This window comes from Convolutriloba macropyga, chromosome 13 (genome assembly GCF_964194025.1).
Source record: "Convolutriloba macropyga chromosome 13, txConMacr16.3, whole genome shotgun sequence".
In the NCBI taxonomy this organism is placed as follows: domain Eukaryota; kingdom Metazoa; phylum Xenacoelomorpha; order Acoela; family Convolutidae; genus Convolutriloba; species Convolutriloba macropyga.
In genome coordinates, this window is record NC_134480.1 from 14,176,015 (window position 1) to 14,198,603 (window position 22,589).

At 37.0% G+C, this 22,589-nt stretch overlaps 1 protein-coding gene across 3 annotated transcripts in view; it reads left to right on the forward strand.

Moving 5' to 3' along the window:
• The window catches only part of LOC142351463 (cyclin-dependent kinase 18-like), a 46,726-nt gene extending 26,099 nt beyond the window's left edge, over positions 1-20,627 (forward strand). For 2 of the 3 annotated variants that reach the window (XM_075403489.1, XM_075403491.1), the window contains 8 exons: positions 3,717-3,905; positions 8,862-8,976; positions 9,654-9,748; positions 10,070-10,132; positions 10,573-10,817; positions 13,759-14,061; positions 14,301-14,515; positions 19,938-20,627. In XM_075403489.1, the coding sequence (XP_075259604.1) occupies positions 3,717-3,905; positions 8,862-8,976; positions 9,654-9,748; positions 10,070-10,132; positions 10,573-10,817; positions 13,759-14,061; positions 14,301-14,515; positions 19,938-19,984 (1,272 nt within the window). In that variant the 3' untranslated portion in view covers positions 19,985-20,627. Of the gene's footprint in view, positions 1-3,716; positions 3,906-8,861; positions 8,977-9,653; positions 9,749-10,069; positions 10,133-10,572; positions 10,818-13,758; positions 14,062-14,300; positions 14,516-19,165; positions 19,183-19,937 lie in introns of all 3 variants that reach the window. The other variant, XM_075403490.1, reaches the window with a different exon arrangement.
• The last annotated feature ends 1,962 nt before the right edge of the window (positions 20,628-22,589 follow it).

The following is a 22,589-nucleotide window of genomic DNA, read 5'->3' on the forward strand; positions in this document are numbered from 1 at the left end:
GCTGACTTTTGTGGTCTTTTAAGTGCTTGGAGTGCTGAAGTTGCTGGAAACGTCTAAATTCAAGGTGAAAAATTTTTGACCACAAAATTGTTTTTTTCTGTTTGTCCATTTTTTGAGTTTTTTTTTCTTAAAAAGGACTTCAAGTGACATTTGCTTGAGCTTCTAATTTTCTGAAAGCTTGGAATGCTTCATAACTGTTTTTAGGTACATGTTTTGGTACCTCAAACGTAATTACAGAATGATATTTTAGCAGTTTTTTGGTTTTTTTGTTTATTAAAATTTATGAGCCAGGTAAGCTTTTTTAGGCTTGGAATTAAATTGACTGTATGGTTTCTGGAGACAATGAATTGGTTCTGAAAGTCTTAGTATCTCGGAAATATTAATTTTACAATGAATTTTTAGGTCTTGCAGATGGGCTACTGGACAGATTCAACAAAAATGGATAATTGCTCTAAAACTAAGTTTGAGCAATTATATTAGTCTGTAAGTCTTTTTCATGCGATTTTTTGTCTGACCAACTTGAGTTTTGGTCCTCAAAACGAGATGAACAGGTAGCGCCCATTGGGAATTAAGTGCTCTTAGAGCCATTCAGCCCACTAGTCTCCAAGTACGCTATTCATAGAAACTGTTTTGGAGACTTATATTTATGGTATGAAGAGCTCTTGTTAGAGGTTGAACCCCGCATACCCCAACAACACCCCCTCCCCCCGACAGCCCCCATAACCCCCTGTCACTTCACACCGAAATATCCGTCCCTGAACATCGTTCAGGCCGTAAGGGCCCCGTGTAGCCAAAAAATCGCCCTCCCACCGTTGCCCCCCTCCCACCGTTGCCCCCCTCCCCCCCACTACCCACAACTACTGCCCCAACCCCACTGTTGCTGCGCCATCCTCCACTACCACCCGCTGTTGCACCCCCCCCCCCCCCCGCAACGCTCACCTCACGGCTAAAGCTAGCCTCACTAAACCGTGGCTAGCTACTGACGGTCGTTTGAGAGCAATTCGGCCGATGTTTATCAGTTATTTACGCTATTAATCGGTTTTTGTATTTAGTAATATTGCAAAACTTACAGACTTTTTCAACAAATGAACATGTAATCAATACCTTTTAAACCAATTAACACCTTTCAAGGTTTGTGCTTAGTTTGAGGCGTGTTTTAAATAGATACAAATTGGCCTGCATGGTAAAATGATCAAGATTTTTAGCAATGATTTTTGTTTATTTTGTCTTAATATTTAAGCTGCTCTGATCTTTTGAGACTGTATTTTTGGCTGGCTTTTCTCAATTGATTTGCTGGTCAAATGAAGTAGTTGTAATGTTTTTATTCAGTTCTTTGGATTATATTTCAGGACTTGTCCTTCGCGATTTTACTTCGTCGAATAAAAATTTGTTTACCTTAGTTCAGCTTGTTGAACATTTTGCATGAAATCTTTCAGACTTCTCTGCTAATTTATTCTTCAATCATTTTGCTCAAAGAAAACTTAAACAGCAGTTGATCAGCAAAACAATAGAAAGTAAACAGAAATAGAATCGGACAACGAAATCGAAATGATGAAAGGATAAACCAATAAAGCCCGATTTTAGATGCCCGCTACTTGAATTTGGTTCTTTTTAAGTCTTTGTTAGCATCTCCAATACGTTTTGGCTTTCATTCTAGCCCCTGAATCCTCTGTTTAGGAAACATAAATATGGATGACTAAAAAATCTAATAGCCAATAGAAATAATGGTATTCTAATGATCTTTTTGTACAACAATCAGTTTTAACTGCTCTCAAAACAAAGTTTGCAGCAATTATATTAGTCCTGTCAGTCTTTTTTAATGCGATTTTTCGCTTGACCGATATTTCTTGTGACCCATTTGACTTTTCGTCCTCAAAAACGGGATAAACAGGTAACGTTCAGCAGGCATTACGTGCTCTTAGAGCCTTTCAGCTCACCAGTCTCACAAGTATGCGTTTCACAGACACTTTTTTGGAGACTTAAACTTATGGTGTGAAAGGCGGTTGTTAGAGGTTGACCCCCACCTCCACCCACAACACCCCCCGCCCCTCCACACCCCCTCCCCCCACCCCAACACACACACACACATCAGCCCCCTCTCACTTCAACCTTCAATCCTTCACATCGTTCAGGCCATAAGGTCCCCGTGCGGCCAAAAACCTTCTCCCAACGTTGCCTCTCCCCCTCCATCAGAACCCCCTGTGCTCCCTCTCCCGCTGCGCTCACCTCGCGCCCCTTCAATTAAGCGAAAGCTAGCCTCACTTAACCGTGGTTAGCTACTGACAAAGCCCGACGTTAGTCGGTTGTTTATCCTTGTTTTTCTGTTCCGTCAATGCCAATCGGTTTTATGGGAATCATTGGCGGCTTTTTGGCGCGCAGTATGTCGAGTATGTATTCAGGTTTGTTCAACTATGGCTATTTTTGCACGTGCGTTAAATATTAAAGAGAGAAAAGATGTGAACAAATTGTGATCTTGTATCAACTTTCTTTTTACTGAGAATTATGAACGGAGTTCATCAACTTAAGAATGAGATTTCTGGTGAGTGAACGTTGCGTGTTATCCAAATTTCATAGGCATTCGAGATGATTAGTGTAGAGGATCAATGGTGTAAAATTTATTTTCAAAATGTGATTTCAAGATGGAGTAATATTCGTCATAAAATGAATTTTTACTTCGTGGAAATAGGGAGTGCTAACTTACTTTTGCTTTTCAGTATATAACTGATCTCTTATTTCATTCAGTGTGTGATAACAACCGTCAACCGTATCGTATTATTCATTAATCAACTCTCGTTGCGAGAACAGCAGTTGCGTAATTCATCGATTAGACTATTGTAATTAGGCTATTATTCGCTATTGTTGCTATATGAGAAATGGTCCAAAAATTAGTCTAATCAGCTTAACGGGGTAAGTTATGTTAATGTTGTAATTACAACGAGAGTTCATTAAAAACATTCTTATACGGTTGTTTTTTCACCTTGCTGAAAAAGATAACCTCTCGGAAAAACTCGGTTTTACCTCAGACGTTGGCAACTTTTGGAACCGTGTGTGGTGGTTTTATAGTAACTCTAGTTATTATCGCTGAAGCGAGGACTTAAAATTATCTGTAATATTAGCTCGAAGAAACGGAAAATGTTACTGGTTCTAGCATAAGGTCTTTCAAAATCGAGATCATATCAATCGAGATTTGTTGATTTGGTTGCTCGTTCAATGAACTTCAATGAACGCCTGCCATTCAAGTAGTTACAAATGCGTTTATAGAATTTGAACAGTGCTAATTCCGTTGTATTGCATTGTGGTGTACGTTGTAGCGTTCACGTGAAGGTACAGTTATTCGTAATGGATTTTGATAGAGCTTCCAGCTATTATACCCTATTGAAGTTATCGCTGAACGCTAGTTCCTGCTGCTTAACTTGACGCTGTTGGTTTAATGCGCCTAAACTTATTTTTAACTTCACCTTTAGGCAAGAGTAAACATTTAATAACTTGGCGTATATTTAGAAATACAGCCCAAACTTAACCCAACTTGTTCAACTTAGAATAAATTTATCTTGGCAGAGATTCAAACTGAAGCTGTTAGTATTTCATGAAATGTTGGAACAGAAACACAGCATGCTAACATAGAGTTTTGCAAGTAGAGTAGAAATGACAAAGTGAACAAGTAGATCTTGGTGACCTCGTTTTGTTTGCAAAATACGATAATGTTTGTTCTCTAGAACCTCAACAAGCGTCTGTCGCTGCCCGCTACAATGCAGCTGAGTCCGGAAGTTGTCAAACAAATGTCTGTCCGGAACACCCAGCTCTTCTCCAACCAGCCGATCAGTCGACAGTCCAGACGCGAGTCGCTGCACGAGTTGGGCTTCGGCAGAATCACAAGTTACGAGAAGTTGGAGAAACTTGGAGAGGTAATAATTTAAAAAGCATTGAGATCTGTACTGTAACTGTACGCTGCTGCGCATTCCAAGAATTTGATGCAAAAAAGTTTCTGAAAAATTTGGTTCTTCCGTTTAAAAAAAGATGGCGCACCCTTCTTATTGAAAAATTGAATTTTTTCCAAACAATTTAACGGTTTTCAAACAATTTAACCGTTTTCAAACAATGAGATTTCCTTAAAAAAATTGATGCGACTTCTGGAAAATAGCTAAACATTCGTCTTCTTCGGTACATCAACCGATTTTCAAACTAATATGTTTATTTAATGACTTAGTGCTACTGTTAGTGGCTAGTAGAGGAACAGCAAAATGTTGTTGAGTTTAATGATGTTTAATTGCTCTCAAACAAAGTTTGTTGCAATTATAATAGTCATATGGTCTTTTTAATAGCCGCACAGCGATAGCTGGGGCTATTATTGGCCTTCTCTTGGTTTTTTACGACTCGAAGAGGAGTATTGGTTTTCTCTCGGTCTTTTTACGACTCGAAGAGGAGTAATGAGATTCTACAGGTTTTTTTTACAGGAAGTAGATTTGTTCACGTGGCATTGTGACCTAAAAGCGAAAGTGAGAAAAGCTGTCTTGGTGAACAGATTTTCGCTAAGCGAGAGAAGTTTTTTGAATGACGCTGCGTTTAGTGAATGACTTTTTGACTTTGAAAAGTAGTTTTTGACTGAATGCAACATATAGATAACCGTTTTAGCCGTTTTTATTCGATACTGAATTGAAATATCAACCTCGGAAATTGATGCCACAGTGTTTTGCAGAGCCTGAAAATGCGTTTCAAGTTGAAAATTGGCACATATTTCTTGATTTTTTAGTTATTTTTTTGGTTTTTATTCTATCAATTTCTTTTTTTTGATCTTTTAACCGTATTTTTGTCAAATATCAGTTAATATGGCAACTTCCCTTTGATAATTTGTTTTACTGAACGCCTCTTTCTTCCTCGATGTAATTTTGTTTTATAAAATTGTACATATGCTAATCCAATTTTGGTAGTTTTTTTTGCGATTTTTGTCATTTTTTTATTTGTATTTTGGTTGTAATTGCTAGAAATAGTCTTTTTGTGCAACATGAGGGACTTTATTGTCGTTTTAAAAAATTCAATCTTTTTGCGTTCGGTTTTTGAAAAACAGTTTTTTAAAACTTTTTCATAAATGCAGTCTTAAAAGTTTTTACCCTTTTTTTGCAAAATGTTTCGATGTTTCGTATTTATGGATTCTGCTTTTCCCTCTCTTTTATTTCTCTTCGGGGTGATAGATCTTTGTATCGGATGAGTAGTTATCTTTCCTATGTCTTGAATGCTGAAAAATGAAATGTACTCGTTTTTCTTGATCTTTTTTAATTTTGATTTTTAACTTTCAAAAATCAAGAATGTCTTTTTGTTGCGGTGTTCCTTACATTGTGCCCATATTCTTCAGATTATAGTTAGTATCATACTAGCTTTGTCCTCCTGCCTGCTTTTATTTTCTATAAATGGATTTTTTCAGTTGTTAAAGAATGAATGATTTCAGCTTTTTCTTAGATTTTGGTCATTTCTTTGGTTTGAAATTGATTTCTTTCAACATATGGCAGTACTGAGAGTTTGCTAGCAAGACTTTTCGAAAATTTCCACTTTCTATTTAATCTTTACTTTTATTATTTACTGCAACTTTGTTCCTTTGAGCTTTCTTTTTTGCAACTTTCAGCTTTCTTTTCTGAAAATATTTACGAGATTTTTATCTACCGTTTGCTTTCGCGATTTTTTGAGATTAGAATGATGAATTATTTGAGGGCAATTGATAGGTTTGTCCAGTTTTTCAATCTATCAGTTTTTTGACCATCTTAATCATTTCGGATTTTTTAACGTAACCAAAGTTTTTTTAATAACATAAATTTTTGCTTTTTGTTTCTCCTGGTGACATTGGTTTATGTTTCACCAGTTTTTAGAGCAGACCTAGGGAATTAATATATCAATGGTTTAATGCAAAAGGTAACGGATTCTGCTGCAATTACGGTTTTGTTAGTGAAGTTTTGGCGCTTCGAGTCGCTTCCGGAATTCTTCCGGCTATGTTTTTTTTTAAATTCGTCGTCATGATTTTTGTTACGACCATATGACGTCACAGCCACTTTTTGTTCATTCGTTCATGCAATTGCAACTAAATTGCATGCGTGACGTCATTTTTCGCTCTTAGTGGAGCGAATTTTTTTGTTCATTCTCGTGATTAAATTTTTGGTCACACTTCACTTACCTCACTCTCAAAAACGACTTCCTCACTTTAAATTGACTTTTATTTACCTTAAATCAAAGAGAAGGTCAAATGGGTCTGTGTCACTCTAAATGAACGTTATTTGAGATCAGCTAATAGAGGCAGCAATAACTTATACAGATTTTTAATCAAAATTTAACAGATCAGCCTTCAATGAAAAGACAAATTTTTTTGGTCTGTCTTTTTTACTGTTTTTTTTTTTAAACTGCGGATCTACGAATCTATTGCGGCTATTTTCTGGCAATCTGCCAGCTATGTTTTGCGATTTTTCATCTGACCTGTTTGACTTTTCGTCCTCGAGATAAACAGGTAGCGCTCGGAGGGCATTAAATTCTCTGAGAGCCCTAAGCTATTCTGTACTCCAAGAATTCGATTCACCATAAAACCGTTTCGAGGAGTAAGGGTGGTTCTTAATGTGTTAAAAGTTTGACCCCGCAGTCACCCCCCCCCTCCCTCGCCATCAACCCCCCTCTCCCCCTCAACACCCAGTGTCCACCCTCCTCCACCTCTCGATTTGACCACCCTCATCTAGCCTTTGCAACCCTCCCCCCGCATCGCTTGCCCCCCCAACGCTTGACCGCCTCCCCCCACGCATGCACACACGCTTCACTCTGGTCACACCCTTATGCTCTCGTCCCTAAGCACCTGCTGGCTACTTCCTAATCCAACCGCTCGACGGTCGTTTGAGAGCAATTCTCCGGAAGTTAGTCGGTTATGTTATGTGAAGGCGAAATGCAACTACGTTTTTTCAGGAAATTTTATGGATAAGCAAAGTGTTGCCGAAACTCGTCTGCAAAATTCGCTGAAAATTTTGTCACTTAACGAATGCTGTTGGTTTCCAGGCCTCCCATGATAAAGAAATTTAGCGAGAGGAACAGTCATATAAAATGTGCTGCAATGATTATTGCCATTTCTGTTTACGTCAGCGAAAGTACTAGCTCGTTTTTGATCTCGTTGTGGGTCATGTTTTTCTTGTAATGCATTTTGCCTCAGCTATTCATTTTTTCGTGCTCGTCCTCTGGTAATGCCCTAGGACATTGATTCCGAATGTAGCACTTAGAGCTTTAGTAAGCTGTAAGTGGGCGATTTTTTGCTGAAAGTCCTCATAAGGCTAAATTCATAAGATTAGGCACTCATGTCAGGTACCAATGTCTAGCCTTCGAAGTCACGGCTAATTTTTCCGCATTGGCTTGTTTAATTTCTCTCGAACGAAGTTTGAAGCAATTATTGTAAACGTGTTGGTCTTTGATGCAAAATTTTTGACTGACCAATTTGATTTTTCGAGTGACTTTTACGCCCTTTACTTTTCGCCCTTTACTCTTCGTTTTGCGTGATTTAAATTTTGATCTCAATTAGAAGTGTCTGGGTTTAAACTCAAGTGACGGCATTTCACTACTAAAAGTCAAATCAAAAGGGGGACGGAATTGGTGTCACTATTTTCACTTCAAATTTTACTAGTGGTTAATGGTATATAATAACCTCTAAAGACGTAATTTGAAGCCCTCTCAGCGATTTTAGTCACCCCACTGACTGATACATGCTGCAATAGATTAGAGCTCCCGCTAGTCGTTTGAGAGCAATTCTTCCAACGTTAGTCGGTTATGTTCTTTTGTTCTAAATCTTAAGCACTGGGTCATCAGTGGGGTAGTAAATCAAAGTCGACAGGAAGATGGAAGGAGCCATTTTAAAAACGGTGAGTTTCTTTACACGTTCTATAATGAAGGATTTGGCAAAGCTGGTCTTTTTTTTTCTTTTTTGTTTATGGATTTTTGCTTTTCTTTTGCTTTTCTTTTTGATTTTCGTTTGAAAGTTAAAAATTGGGAAAATACTAGAATTGCCTAAAGCATCAAGTTTATATTAAGTTCATTTGTAATTTCTGACGAAAACTGAGATCTTTAATAAGTGCCATTATCTATATGATATGTTGGTTCTTATAATGCAACCTCTTATATATGAGGATGATCTGATCTTCCTTTAATACACAGAGAGGTAGTCAAACTACTATTGCTTATGTACTCTTCGTTTGACGACTTGCACAGCAGTTTTGGTATTTAACTAGTTTTTAAGACTCGAAGAGGAGTATCGGTTTTCTACAGGGCTTTTTAGATAAAGCAAGTTTGTTCATGACTTGAATTTTGAATTTTCTATTTGTCCTTTTACCTCATTTTTGAACTGCAACAGATTCCAGCAACTAATTTTTACACTTTCCAATAATTTGATTGAATTTTTGGTGGGGGAAAGTTACATTTAAGGGGGTTAACCAATAGAATTGCAACATCATTTTGGACATTTTTGATTGTTTTCGAACATTGGACCTTGTTTTCAAACTTTGTTTTCGAACGTTGTTTTCGAACCTTGGACTTTAACAGTAGCTTATTTTGTAATATATAGTTATTGAAAACTGCTGGTAATGCTCAAGGGGAAGAGGTCATTTTGAGAATTTTGATCCCATATAAGCCCCTTCTTATCAAAACTATAACTACCCCCCCCCCCCCCCCCCCACCCACCTACCTACCAAACCCCCTACCTCCGACTTCTCCCCCTGCCTACCTATCCCCTCCCCCCACATTTTATGAACACCGTGAGGAATCCATCGTTTTTTTAAACTGTAAGGCTTTGTTACGGTTGTTAAAGGTTTGTTTTTCGTTCTGTCGCTTCTCGCTAATTTTCACTTTGTGTTTAGGGAACATATGCGACAGTGTTCAAGGGTCGCTCCCTCTTGACAGAGAACTTGGTGGCGTTGAAAGAGATCAGATTAGAACACGAGGAAGGTGCACCATGCACTGCTATCAGGGAAGGTGAGTCATTTTCATACTCTATCATTGATAATCTCAAATTTGCTCATCTCAACGCTGTACAGTTTTGTAATGTTGATTTTATTTCTATTTCTGATAAATTATTGCTTTTATTTAGATATTTTTTTTTGTTTTCTATCTAGTATCTTGGCTGCAAAACCTGGGTTCAAAGTCCCTTTTATTCCAACGAGTTATTTTCACACTGTAAGTTTTAGTGGGAAGAAAAGGTACATTTAAGAGGATTAACCAATAGAACTGCAACATCAAAACTATTATTGTTACATTTATGTCCGATCATTGACCATCAATTAAATTTCTCAGATTTAATTTTTTTTGAAAATCCTAAGCAATTGCACAATTGAACTGGTTTAATCTAATCAGAATGGAAACTTGAAAACTCATAAAAAGGTTTAAAAGCTTCCTGGTAGCGGTCGATTTTCGCAAATCGTTTGTATAAATGGATTTTTAGCTTTTGATTGTTTTACCTATATTAAATTATTTATAGGTAAACAATTTGATATACTTTTTCAAGCTTTCAAATCAGTATTGAAAACATCTTTCCTGTATTACTGGGTTGATAAAACTGTTGCTTCTTTATTTATGAATGAATTTCTCAGATTGGCTGCATAGTATGCTTTAGAATTCTAAATGAGATGTTTGAAATATTGTGGTCTTTTCAGTGTCGCTGTTGAAGAATCTGAAACATGCCAACATCGTGACACTGCATGACATCATACACACGGGAGAAGTACTCACTCTCGTGTTCGAGTACCTGGTTAGTTCTCTTTTCTTCAGATACCAAATTGAAGCTTCATTGAAACATTCACGCGCAAGATATATAAAATGCCAGATATATATGTAGTGCCAGATTTTAAAACTTTGAAATTTAGCCTGTTCCAAGCAAGAGGTTACGTAATTCTGCTTAAGTTACTTCAAAATTCTGGCTTACATACGAAACCGCTGATTGTTTCTCGACTAATGCCAGATTTTCTCAGTGACTTGATCAGATTTACGTAACCTACGCATCCTGAATAGCCATCGGTTCATTGCAAGAAAGGAGCTTTTGCTTTATGGCTGTGACTGGTGTATGTTTCAGGATCGGGACTTGAAACAATACATGGACCAGTGCAAAAACATCATCAGTGCCGACAACATTCGGGTAATGTACGAATTGGATCTACTAAAGCTAAGGTTTAAGAAAGTAGCGGCCTCTTTTTGAATAAAAAAGAGTGCTGAAAAGAGTGCTTGTTCGTTCAGAAAAGACGTGTGAATCTTGCCAAAGTATTGGGAATCTTTTAAAATGAATTATATTGACAAAAAGGATTTTGGGATAAATAAATCGGTTAATCTGACCATTGGTATCAAAAACAACGAGTATAAGATTTTATCTATAAAATGTATAAAGTACCATTTCATTTATACAATAACTTTTATGCAATAAAGATATCTCATTGGCATTGACGTGCATTGTCTAATTACGGAGATTAATCATTCATCAATAAGTTGATTGATATGTACATAATTTAACTCCTGTCGTAAACAAGGTTCAACAATCGCTAATGCAAACCGATATGTTGAATCGTGCTTGATTTGTTTCAGCTTTTCCTAGTGCAATTCCTGCGAGGCCTCGCTTTCTGTCACCAGAGGCGAATTCTCCACAGAGACTTGAAGCCCCAGAACCTCCTCATCAACGACAGAGGGGAACTCAAACTGGCAGACTTCGGACTGGCCAGAGCCAAAAGTGTGCCCACAAAGACATACAGTAATGAAGTGGTCACTCTGTGGTATCGACCCCCAGATGTTCTCCTCGGATCGACCCATTATGATGCCTCCATTGACATGTGGTATGTTTTATTTTTTTTAAAAAAAACTTCAATTTCTCTTTTCAGTTATTAGTGAAACAACTTAAATAGGCAGTGTAATAACCAAATAGTTAAGAGATAACTTTGTCATACAAATTCAGGGATCTGCCTGAAAGATGTCGTTTCATTTAAAATAGAGTTCAAAAGCAGTCTCGCAAATATGAAGCGGAGTTTTCTTGGATTTGCAAGTTATGGCGCATCCCTTGAAACATAGTAGGTATACTATTCTTAATTCTTTTCACAAAACGGACGAATAGTTGTTTGGATTCAATCTCATCCATGGTAGGATTGTAATTGCTTAAATGACAGAGCTCGGGATATTAAGAAGCCCTAATCAATAGATGTGTCAGAAGAATATAGCTAGCCATATATAATAACAAGACGTCTCGTCGAGTTTGTGCTTGGCACAGAATGTTGCAACATTCCTCTCAAGCTTGCCATGTAATTTTTATCGAATTTCAGACAAAAGTTCTGTATTAAATCATCTAAGCTGATTTTAGCCCTAATGGTACCTAAATTAATCGGTATTCCAACTTTGCCTATTAAACGCGCAAAAATAAAAACCAATATTTTGTTTTCTCTCTGTTTTTAATTCATTCGTTCATACAATCGTCATTTTTGAATCAATTTTTGTTTCAACAATTATGAAAATTTAGAAACATAAAATAAACATCTAATAGCCCAAGTAATTTTCAGGAAAAAATCAAACACATTATCCAAGATTAATTTGAAATCATAGTTTTCGCTTGTAACTACAATTTTTCAAAATTACAATTTCGATGCGCACGACGAATAAAGGTTGTGACTCGCAAAAAAACAGGCACATTTTTTTTGCTAATTTTCATTTGTTATAGAAATCATAGAAATTTAGAAATCATCACAGAAATTTTTTTCCGTTTCAACCTTTTGAGAGTTTAGTATGGATGGAAAAAATGTTAAATTATATTAGTAATTTATCAAAAGACGGAGTTAATTCAACGACTGAAGATACGCCAAACAAAAGAAAAGATGAGTTTCACTCCGTCTTTCTGAAAACTTTGTATATTGAAATGTTTTGTTCACGTCATCAATTTTTCGCTATCTGAGATTTCAATTAGAAGAAATTTGAATATACCGGACAACCGTCAAAAAGTGCTGTTCCAGATTTAGGAGAGAAACAGAAACACTTTGATAATTTTAATTGTTTCGTCCAAAAACTTTGTTTTCATTCAGAAAGCTCGTTTTTGATTTGTGAAGCCTGTTTAATTGCCGCCGTCAGCCTCTCAAACGGCTATTATTTAGGCGCTCTCCTTTTTTTTAACTCGCTTTACCTTTTGATCAAGTTTTTCGTTTTACATATGTCACGATTTTCACGTTTGACTTCTGACTTGCCTCACTCAGTGTTTCAACTGAATGAATTCTAAATTCTTTCACGCATTGAATTAAGCAATGTAGTGAATACGGTCATTGCCAAAAGAGCAAAATCAAAAGAAACGGGATTAATCGATAAAGCCCGGTCATTAAGTCATAGTGCATTAGGTTATCAAAGGTCATTAGAACGATTGCTAGCTGATATTAGTATTAAGCTTAATACCCTTCAGTTTAGAAGCTGAAGTAAGTGTAAGTTTAGAATCTAACTGAAACTGTACATTGAATTAGAACAAGTTTTGAAACTTAGGAAAAAATTTTGTCAATTTCTATTTTCGTCTCTGTTTCAATCCCGATGTGCGTCTAGCGCGTCAACGGCGGATATTTTGCGGCAATCTGCAGGCTATGTTCCGAGTTAAGTTTTCGCTGTTTCAATCGTTTCGAACTCTAAATAGGTTTTTTTGATCGGAATGAAAATATAGAAATATAGACACAAGATTTCTTCTTTAGCAAGATTGTGTTTGCTTTCTTTTATTCTCTAACTTGCATGTCCACTGATTTTTGAGTTATTAAGTTGAAGCAAGTTTCTACAATTTTCAGGACTTTAATCTCAAAATAGGTTAAAAGTGCAAGAGAGCCGAGTTAGAAAAATTGAATATTCGATTTTCTTTAAGTTTTTGTCTTCCTGCATTTTTCATTCTGAAGCATGTTAAGTTTTGGAAAAACATAGATATTCAAAAAGTTACCTTAACGTATAATTTGGCGACCCATCTCTTCCTTGTCGTGGTTTGCTTCCAAAGTTCAATGTGTCATCGTTTTCAGATGTCAACAAAATTGAGTATTTAATTGCTCTCAAACGAAGGTTGTAGCATTTATATTAGTCCTGTGGTCTTTTAATGCAATTTTTAGCTTGACCGCTTTTTCATCTGAGCCATTTGACTTTTCGTCCTCAAAAACTGCATAAACAGGTAACGCCCAGAGGGCATTAAGTTCTCTTATAGGCTTTTAGCTCACTAATCTCCAGGTATGCGATTCACAGAAACTGTTTTTGGAAAAGTGTACTCATGGTGTTAAGGGCTGTTCTTCCCCTCCCACTTCACCGCCCTCTTTGACCCTCCCACTTGACCCCCCTCCCCACCCCCTTCACCCCTCTCACAGTAGCCCCCACCCGTGCACATCGTTCAGGTCGTGAGGACATGGCCCCATGCAGCCAAAAAACCCTCACCGTTGCGCCCGTCAATCCCCCACCGCCTCTGCACCTCTCCCCCCCCCCCCGCCCCGCTGCCTTCACATCGCGGCCCTTCAATTAAGCTAAAACTAGATTCACTAAAAGGTAGCTAGCTACTGACGAAGCCAACCGCTCGCCCGTCGTTTGAGAGCAATTCGCCCGACCTTAGTCGGTTATGTTTTAATTTATAAATTAAAAATAGGACTTCAGGAGCTGCAGAATGGTGTTTCTCTTCTCTTTTTTCTCTACAATGCGTGAGCAAAAAAATTGACTGAAGACAAGAAAGCCAGCCTCGATATCATTGTTCCAACATTTTTTTCAACATATAGCCAGATCGTTCTTTTCCAGGGGTGTCGGCTGTATTCTGTACGAAATGTGCACTGGTCGGCCTCTATTTGCGGGCAACAGTGCCAAGGAGCAGTTGGAACTCATTTTTGAGAAGATGGGTGTTCCTACTCCTGAAGTTGTTGATGAGCTCCTATGTCGAGGGGCGGGCATATCGGCAACTGTGACGTCACAGGCCCAGCTGGACGAGATGAGAGCATCGTTGGATATTAGCAGCTACACACAACAGCAGCAGAGAAAGTCATCCTCTGCCAGCAATTCTCAACCCCATCAGCCGGCTTTTGAGTTGCGTCATCAGCTCCAAAGGCAAGATATAGAAATCTGGATCTTCTCGTTTGTGCCCCCCCCCCCCCCCCCCCCCAAGATTACTAGGTGGATATAATTTGCAACCCCCAAGCTCTCGTGCCAAATTTTTGGAAAGGAATGGATCAATGTAAATGACTTGAAATGACATGGAAATGAATGCAATAAATTTTTTAATTTTCACCTAAGTGGTCAAATATATTGAGGTTATCTGATGTCATTTATCCTAAGTTGTGTTGTAGACTTGACCAGAATGGCTTCTCCCTCTTACTACAGTTCCTGGACCATGACCCCAAACAGCGCATATCCGCCTCAGAAGCCCTCTGCTCCCCCTACTTCTCCTGCCTTGGCGGGGCTGCCGCAATCGCCCAACTCCGCAAGGAACAGAGCATATTTGCACTTGGACCCCGCGTCACCTTCAAGAGGGACTCGGGTGTCAGAAATTGTCACGCTGTCAGTAAGTGAAATCCAATAAAAAATTTAAAAAGATGCTTGGCGGTTTTGATTGCACAATTGCCAGCACGAGCACATAGGCAACACTTTTGAGCACATTGTTGTTACTTCCTGTAAATGAAATGTTAATTGCTCTCAAATGAAGTTTGCAGCAATTATGTTAGTCCTGCTGTAATTTTTTGTACTACAAAATTTTGTACTTTTTGTACTTAAACAGCTAAATTCTGAGGGCATTAAGATCTCTATGGGTCTTAGAGCTCATTAGTCTCTCATGGTGTGAGGGGTCGTTTTTAAGACTTTGACCACCTCTCACTTAAACCCCACTAACGCCCTATCCTTCACTTAACCCGCCGCTTAAAAGAGCAGCTAGCTACTGACGAAGCCAACCATTTGTTCGAGAGCAATTCGTCCGACGCTAGTCAGTTATTAATAGCCGCACAGCGATAGCTGGGGCTATTATTGGCCTTCTCTTCGTTTTTTTACAATTCAAAGAATTTGAATTGTATTGGGGCGCTGTCTTTTTTTTAAGATCTGTTCACACATTTTCATGACTTTTGAAGTCAAATTGGAGTGGTGATTTTGGTCACGCCGAAACAGGAAATGGAGCGAAAAAGCGAGGGGTTTTGCGGCGTGAAATTTTCTCGCTCCAAATTTAAAGTAGAGTGAGAAAACGGTGTTTGAACAAAAATTCGCTTTCTCGCTAGTGGTTTTTTGTTCACATGCGGCAATTTCACTTTGATTTTTACTATTTTTTTCAATTTTTTAGATCGGATTTTTTTTCTAAATGGTTTTTCCAATCCATTCATAGTCCGTTCTAGGTCTAGTTTTCTGTTTAGTCAATGAAAATTCTTTGAATTGTACGTCAGGACTTGTCCTGCTATGTTTTTTTTAAGATCTGTTCACACATTTTCATGATTTTTGAAGTCAAATTGGAGTGGTGATTTTGGTCACGCCGAAACAGGAAGTGGAGCGCAAAAGCGAGTGGTTTTGCTGCGTGAAATTTTTTCGCTCTAAATTTAAAGGAGAGTGAGAAAACGGTGTTTGAACAAAAATTCGCTTTCTCGCTAGTGGTTTTTTGTTCACATGCGGCAATTTCACTTTGATTTTTACTGTTTTTTTCAATTTTTTAGATCGGATTTTTTTCTAAATGGTTTTTCCAATCCATTCATAGTCCGTTCTAGGTCTAGTTTTCTGTTTAGTCAATGAAAATTCTTTGAATTGTACGTCAGGACTTGTCCTGCTATGTTTTTTTATTTCGTCGTCATGATTTTTGTTACGACCATATGACGTCACAGCCACTTTTTGTTCATTCGTTCATGCAATTTCAACTGAATTGCATGCGTGACGTCATTTTTCGCTCTTAGTGGAGCGAGTTTTTTGTTCATTCGCGTGATTAAATTTTTGGTCACACTTGACTTACCTCACTCTCAAAAATGACTTCCTCACTTTGAAATTGACTTTTATTTACTTTAATTCAAAGAGATAAGGTCAAATGGGTGTGTGTCACTCTAAATGAAGGTTATTTGAGATCAGCTATTAGAGGCAGCAATAACTTATACAGATTTTTAATCAAAATATAACAGATAAGCTTTCAATCAAAAGACAATTTTTTTGATCTGTCTTTTTTACTGTTTTTTAGACTGCCGATCTACGAATATATTGCGGCTATTTTCTGGCAATCTGCCAGCTAAGTTGTTTCCATAGTTGCTATTTGAGAATATTTGATCTTTTTCTTCTTAGAATTTTATCAATTATATCTTTTAACTATGTACTTATTTTTTGACAATCCAATGAGTTTGGTTTGTATCGATGCTCTGGCTTGAATACAAGCCAAGGTGAGCTTGCCAACCGAATGGCAGTTATGGTGATCGGTTTTTTAATCTCAAATGCTGTTGAAATATGTTATGCCGCACGTGAAAAAATTGCTTTTTATGGGGAAGAACTAAAGAACAGAAAATAAGTTTTGCTAGCTGCGATGGCTGAGCGGAGCTGTTATTGACCCTCTGGTTTTTACTTATTATAGCTGCGAAGCTGTAAGCTGAGCGTAGCTATATTGCGGTGCTCTTGGTTTTTTACGACTCGAAGAGGAGTATTGGTTTTCTTGAGGTTTTTTTTTTACCGGAAGTACTATTCGTTCAGACGATGTTTTGACCTAAAAGCGAAAGCGAGTAAAATTGCAGTTTGAACTAATTTTTTCTGAGCGAGAGAAGTTTTCTGATCATGCGCTGCGTTTAGTGAATGACTTTTTGACATTGAAAAGTATTTTTTGACTGAATAGCACATATAGATAACCGTTTTTAGCCGTTTTTTCGTCTAAGTGGCCTAGTTTTTTTGCTTGTAATTTGGTTTTTTGTAGAAATAATTTTAAATCGATGCTATGTTGAAATGTAAACCCCGGAAATTGATAGCGCAGTATTTTGCATAGCCTGAAAATGCGTTTCAAATGCGAAATTGGCACATATTTCTTGATTTTTTAGTTAGTTTTTGGCTTTTTTTCTATTAATTTCTTCATTTTTGGATCTTTTAGCTGTTTGTCAAAAATCATTTAATATGGAAACTTCCCTTTGATAATTAATATACTCAATGCCTCTTTCTACCTCGATGTATTTTTGTTTCATAAAATTGTACATTTTCTAATCCGATTTTCGTAGTTTTTTGCCAATTTTTTTCAGTTTTTTGTTTTTTGCTTTTAATCACTAGAAATAGTATTTTGGGGAACACGAGGGACTTTAATTTTGTTTCAATAAAAATTCAATCATTTTTTGGTGTTAAGTTTTTGAAAAAACAGATAAATTTTTTTCATAAATGCAGTCTTAAATATTTTTTGTCCACTTTTTTGCAAAATGTTTCATTGTTTCGTATGTCTGAATTCTGCTTTTTCTTGTTTTATTCTGTTCAGCAAGTTGGATTTTTGTCTCGAATGACTCGTTGTCTTTTCTATCTTTTCTATGTCTCGAATGCTGATCAGTGAAATGTACTCGTTTTTCTTTATTTTTTTAAATTTGATTTTTAACTTTCAAAAATCAAGAATTGGTCTTTTTGTTACGGTGTTGCTAACATTGTGTCCATATTCTTCACATTCTCGTTTGTATCATTCTAGTTTTGTCCTGGCAGCTACTTTTAATTGTCGGTATATTGATTTTTTCAGTTGTTAAAAATGAATGATTTCGGCTTTTTCTTAGATCTTGGTTTCTTCGTTTTGCAATTGATTTAATTCAAAATAAGGCAGTACTGGGAGTTTGCTAGAAAGTCTTTTCAAACATTTCGACTTACTATTCATTGCAATTTTCTTCCGGGCTTGGTATTGTTTTTAGACGATTGTTTGTCTTTGAATATTATTCTGTTGCTTTTGTTTTTCTATGATTAATTTAATTTTTGAATTAGTATGAAATCATGTTGTCTAGCATATATACAACAAAGAAGAATCATGTATTATTTTTTGTCTTAATTGCCGTGATTAGAAATCTAATTGTAGTGGTTCTCTGATTCGTAATTTCTCTTGAGCACTCTTTTTTGAATAATTTTGACTTTCCTGTCTTTTTTGAAAAGTTTTTATCTGCCGTTTGCTTTCGCGATCTTTTTGAGATTGGAATCATTAATTATCTGAGGGCAATTGATGGCCCTGTCAGCTCTGTCAGGCTATCAGTTTTTTGACCATCCTAAAAATTTCAGACTTTTTTAACGTTACCAAACGTTTTCAATAATAAAATTTGCTGCATGTTCTTTCTCTTGGTGACAGTGGTTTAAATTTCACCAATTTTTAGATCAGACCCGCGGAGGTAATGAGTTAATGGTTTAATACAAAAGGTATTGGCTTCAGCTTTTTGTGAAGTTTTGGTGCTTCGAGTCGCTTCCGGAATTCTTCCGGCTATGTTTTTTGTTTCGTCGTCTGACGCTTTATTTTCGTTTTACATTTGTTCTAGAACATTGTCTCGTCACTGCTTAAATGGCTTTTTCGCGCTTGATTTCACGCTTTCTGCGTCACCTAAATTGTGGTTATTCAGAAACAGAATCTGTTCCTAAAACAAAGTTGATTGTAAGAAAACAGATTGTATGGTCCGACAGCCGAGTGGTTAAGGCGACTGGCTGTTAATCCGGAGATCGCCGGTTCGAGACGCGACAGGGAAAATTTTTTTGCACCCAAAAACAACCTCCTTTGAAATAAACTTGTAAGTTTTATAGGCGGCGGCGATAACTATTATCAACTCACTTCTGTATCTTTTTCCATCTGTATTTTACGGCACGCCTATCTGTATTGCCGGCTATGTTTGAGTTTTTACGACTTCTCACTTTGTACGACATCCAACTATAATTTTTGGGTTACTTTTAAACGTCAATATAATGATATTACTTTTAAACGTCAATGATATAAGAAAGATCGTTCCCTATATAATGAAGGCTGTTGATAATAAAGCATCGCGACCAAAAAATCAACAGCTAAAATTGCAGTAATCATAAAATTAGCAGTGAAAAATGCAAACATTTGATTTTTTGGTTACTATCTATATTCTACAGCAGCCAAGTCTAATTCGGCAATCTGCCGGCTATGTTTTGTTACCGCTGTGGGAAATGTTTTGCGACTCTTGCAGGAATTCTGGAGATCTGGAAAGGGTAAAATTATCTTTGTTTTGCAGCTAAACTGTTTCATTTTAAGGTTTCCAAAACCTACCGGTGGGTATCATCAAAGCGTCATGATTTGAATTTGTCAAGTGGAGTCCTTTTAGTTTCTGTGATCAACCTGTTAAGTCGCTTCAGTGTATAATGGTCCTTCAAAGTTGCTTTAAGTGTGTTATCTATCGAATTTCGACACAAAATTTAATAAATTGCCTACCCTTTGGCGTTCGAATCGACAGGTTGATATACTATAGTCGGCTTTGTTTTCATCCATCATTTGTTAAGCTTTTGTAGATTCCGTTATGGCTAATAAAATTAACCCTCACTGTTTGCCTCATTGGTCCTTAAGCGGTAGTCGCCATGAAAGAACTGTATAGTGTCTGGAATAATGCTAATGCGTATGTTCTGATTTCAACCGGAACCTTCTGAGTAAAAATATGACTAAAAATATCATCCTAGGAGCATGGAATTTGCTAACAAGTTATTGAAAGTGGTGCACAATTTAGGTTATGTGACTTTGAAGACGGTTATGTAAGTTTTTTTTTCAGCTGTCTGGCGTATGTCTATTTAAGATACATCATTACTACGACTTGAGGATTTCTCATACTGTTATACGCTTCTATTTTTAAAATAAAACAACTATAGGTCTGCTACTTTTATAACTCAATACAGAGCTTCTAATTTTTGATACTTGAAAGATCGAGTTGCTTAGAAATGACTCCAACAAGGTCACATAACCTATATATTAATCGTTGACTTCTTGCAATTGATATACTTGTTAACGGAATTTGTGATTATTGATCATGTTTCAGACCAATATCACCATAAGCCCCGCAAGCTGAGCTTACAACAATGCTGAGCATCACGACACCGATATGGTCGGCTGGACTCAACAGCGACCTCTACCTCAATTAGAGTGCTCTATTTGTTCAATGATTCAAACTGGACTTGAGTTAATGTGTCTTGACAAATCCCCGATTGTCGCTCTATCAAAATTGAGGAAATGGGCAACAGTGTGCCGAACGTTGAATTGATGATTCAACATCTCTAGAATTTTAAGTGAAAGTTATATTTTAATTGAAGCAAGTCAAAAAGGATGATTTGTGATTAATTGTTGGCAAACTAAAGTTAAACTGGAAAATGCTTTTTTGAAACAAATTTCATTTACCTTACTTGGTGCTAATTGATGATGATATTTAGGTTGTTATTTGAGAGCTACATTATCGTATAGATTGAGAAAAAATGATCAAATAGTAGCCTCCCCCGCTCTTAACTTCCTAACTTTTTCAGTTAACTGAGGATAAGCTCGTAAGCTCTACTTTGAAAATGGTCCTATTTATGTACTAGATTGTTAGAAGAAATATTAATGTGTTAGCTCAGCTATTGTCCCCGTTCGTTCAAATTAACAGATTATGTTCCTATTCTGTGAGTGTCCTGTTACAAGTAGCACTATCAAATAGATATTTATAACAAAGTGGGAATTTGTAAATTTATAACACAAACTGTTTTGAGAACTTCTGAGAAAGAGAGAGAAGTTGCAGGTTTTTCTTGGGCGAAGAAAGTGTGCTTTTGATTTTGAAGTTTTGGTTCAAATCAGGACTTCACTGGCGTGAACAGAAACTCAACGATTCCTGCTGAGGGAAATTTGTGTTGGAATTTTGCTCAAATTCAGACCAGTGGAGAATCTCTGCTTTCATTTAGGAATCTGATAGAGCTAGAGTAGAACAGCATTAATATTTTCTATAGACTTGGAGATGACCCCGGATGTATAGGTCCTTTTTTTGAGCGATTTTGAAAATTTCGTCGAAAGAAATGGGACAAAGCCCGAGGACATCAAGTTGCTGTGATGCTCTTTTAGCGCCTTGTTTGGCTCTATGTGTACATTACGAGTGTCTACCGGTACCAAAAAAGTTGCAAAGAGTGTGGCTGAAACTTCCCACCGTCTTTTGACGCCCAATGTGGAAAGCACGCTTAAATTTCGTTTAATTGTCCACCGAGTACAACCGTCTTATATCACAAAAATTGCTCCATGATCTGTTTTGAATGGTGTCCCGCTTTTTCACCCCTATTCATTTAACCCCCTATCGTTTAACCCCGATTTATTCATCCCTGTTTTGAATTACTTCAATTAATTCAATTGGAGTTTAATTAAGTGTGCAGCATTGATTGCCACTTTTGTGAACATTAATTACTAAAATGATCAACTATACTGCAATTAATCATATCTTGTGGATTATGCGTCTATTGTTCGTCAATTACTTTTGGTGCTACTTTGTGAACTCTAGTAATATTTCGAGCCAATTCTTTTAAATGACAATTCGGCTCTTTTTAAAAAGTGATTTTTGCTTCCAGTCCTTGGAATTGCAATATGGGCAAGTTAAGTTAAATCTATTCACGGTAAATTTGCAGAGTGCGCTTCCGCAAAACGAACTTGCGGCGGAAAGTTTGTTCCACTTCTCAACTTCAGTAAAATTTGAAAACGCTGACTGAGATTTCCATATAGGGCATCGCCTTTTCATCCGCCAAGTTTTTAGGTAGGTTTCTTTCGTACTATATATTCAGGTAGGAAAAGTGAAATCTGGTTACAAAAAGGAGTAAGTTTACTCAAAAGTTTGGTACCGGTAGACGCTCATAATGAACGGTCTGCCAAAGCTGCCAAAATGAAAATTTTGAAGTTTAATAGGTTTGCCCCACCCCCCCCCCCCCCCCCCCCACTCACACACGAACACGCCAACGCCAACACCTATATTCTGCACGCACTCCACTTTTGAGCCCGATTAACTAGTGCGGCTGAGCTTAAGCTGGATAAAAACCAAAGCCAAACTCTAACCTGTTTTTGAGAGAAATTCGTCTGAAGAAAGTCAGTTACGTTCTGCGTTGTTACCAACTTTCAGTGAGTGTTGGCTTTTCGCTGAATTTCTAAATATTTGAGTAATTTATCTCGTTTCTTGATTTCTTCCGGCTGTTTTTGTTTCCATTAATTAAGCTTTTGACCTACAAGTGGAAAAAGTTAGTTTCATCTAGCTTAACTAAAGTGACTTTTTGTCAAAGTTCATTCTTATTGAAAGTCAGTTGAGCCGAGCTATAAAAATTATATAATTTTCGGGGCCTAATTGTAAATAAAGATTGCTATGCTCCAAGATAACAGTTGTAAGCATTTTGTAATAGTTAATATCAGTCCTAGATTTCCCAAAGAATTGTTGCTTTTCTGAAGAGCAAGGTTTCTTTAATATTTTTAGATATTAGGAATTGTTGGTTTGTTTTTCGGCTGTTTCCTTATATAACGCTTGGATGTCGTTTTGAAAGCTATATTTGTTTTTTGTTTCGGAATCATTCGACCCGCTTGTAAAAACAGTGTGAAAGACCTGTGAAAACTGTAAAAGAAAATGATGTGAAATTTATCTCTGCAATTGGAAAGAAAATTTTCAGAGTGAAGTGAAAGTTCTTTAACTAAATCAATATTC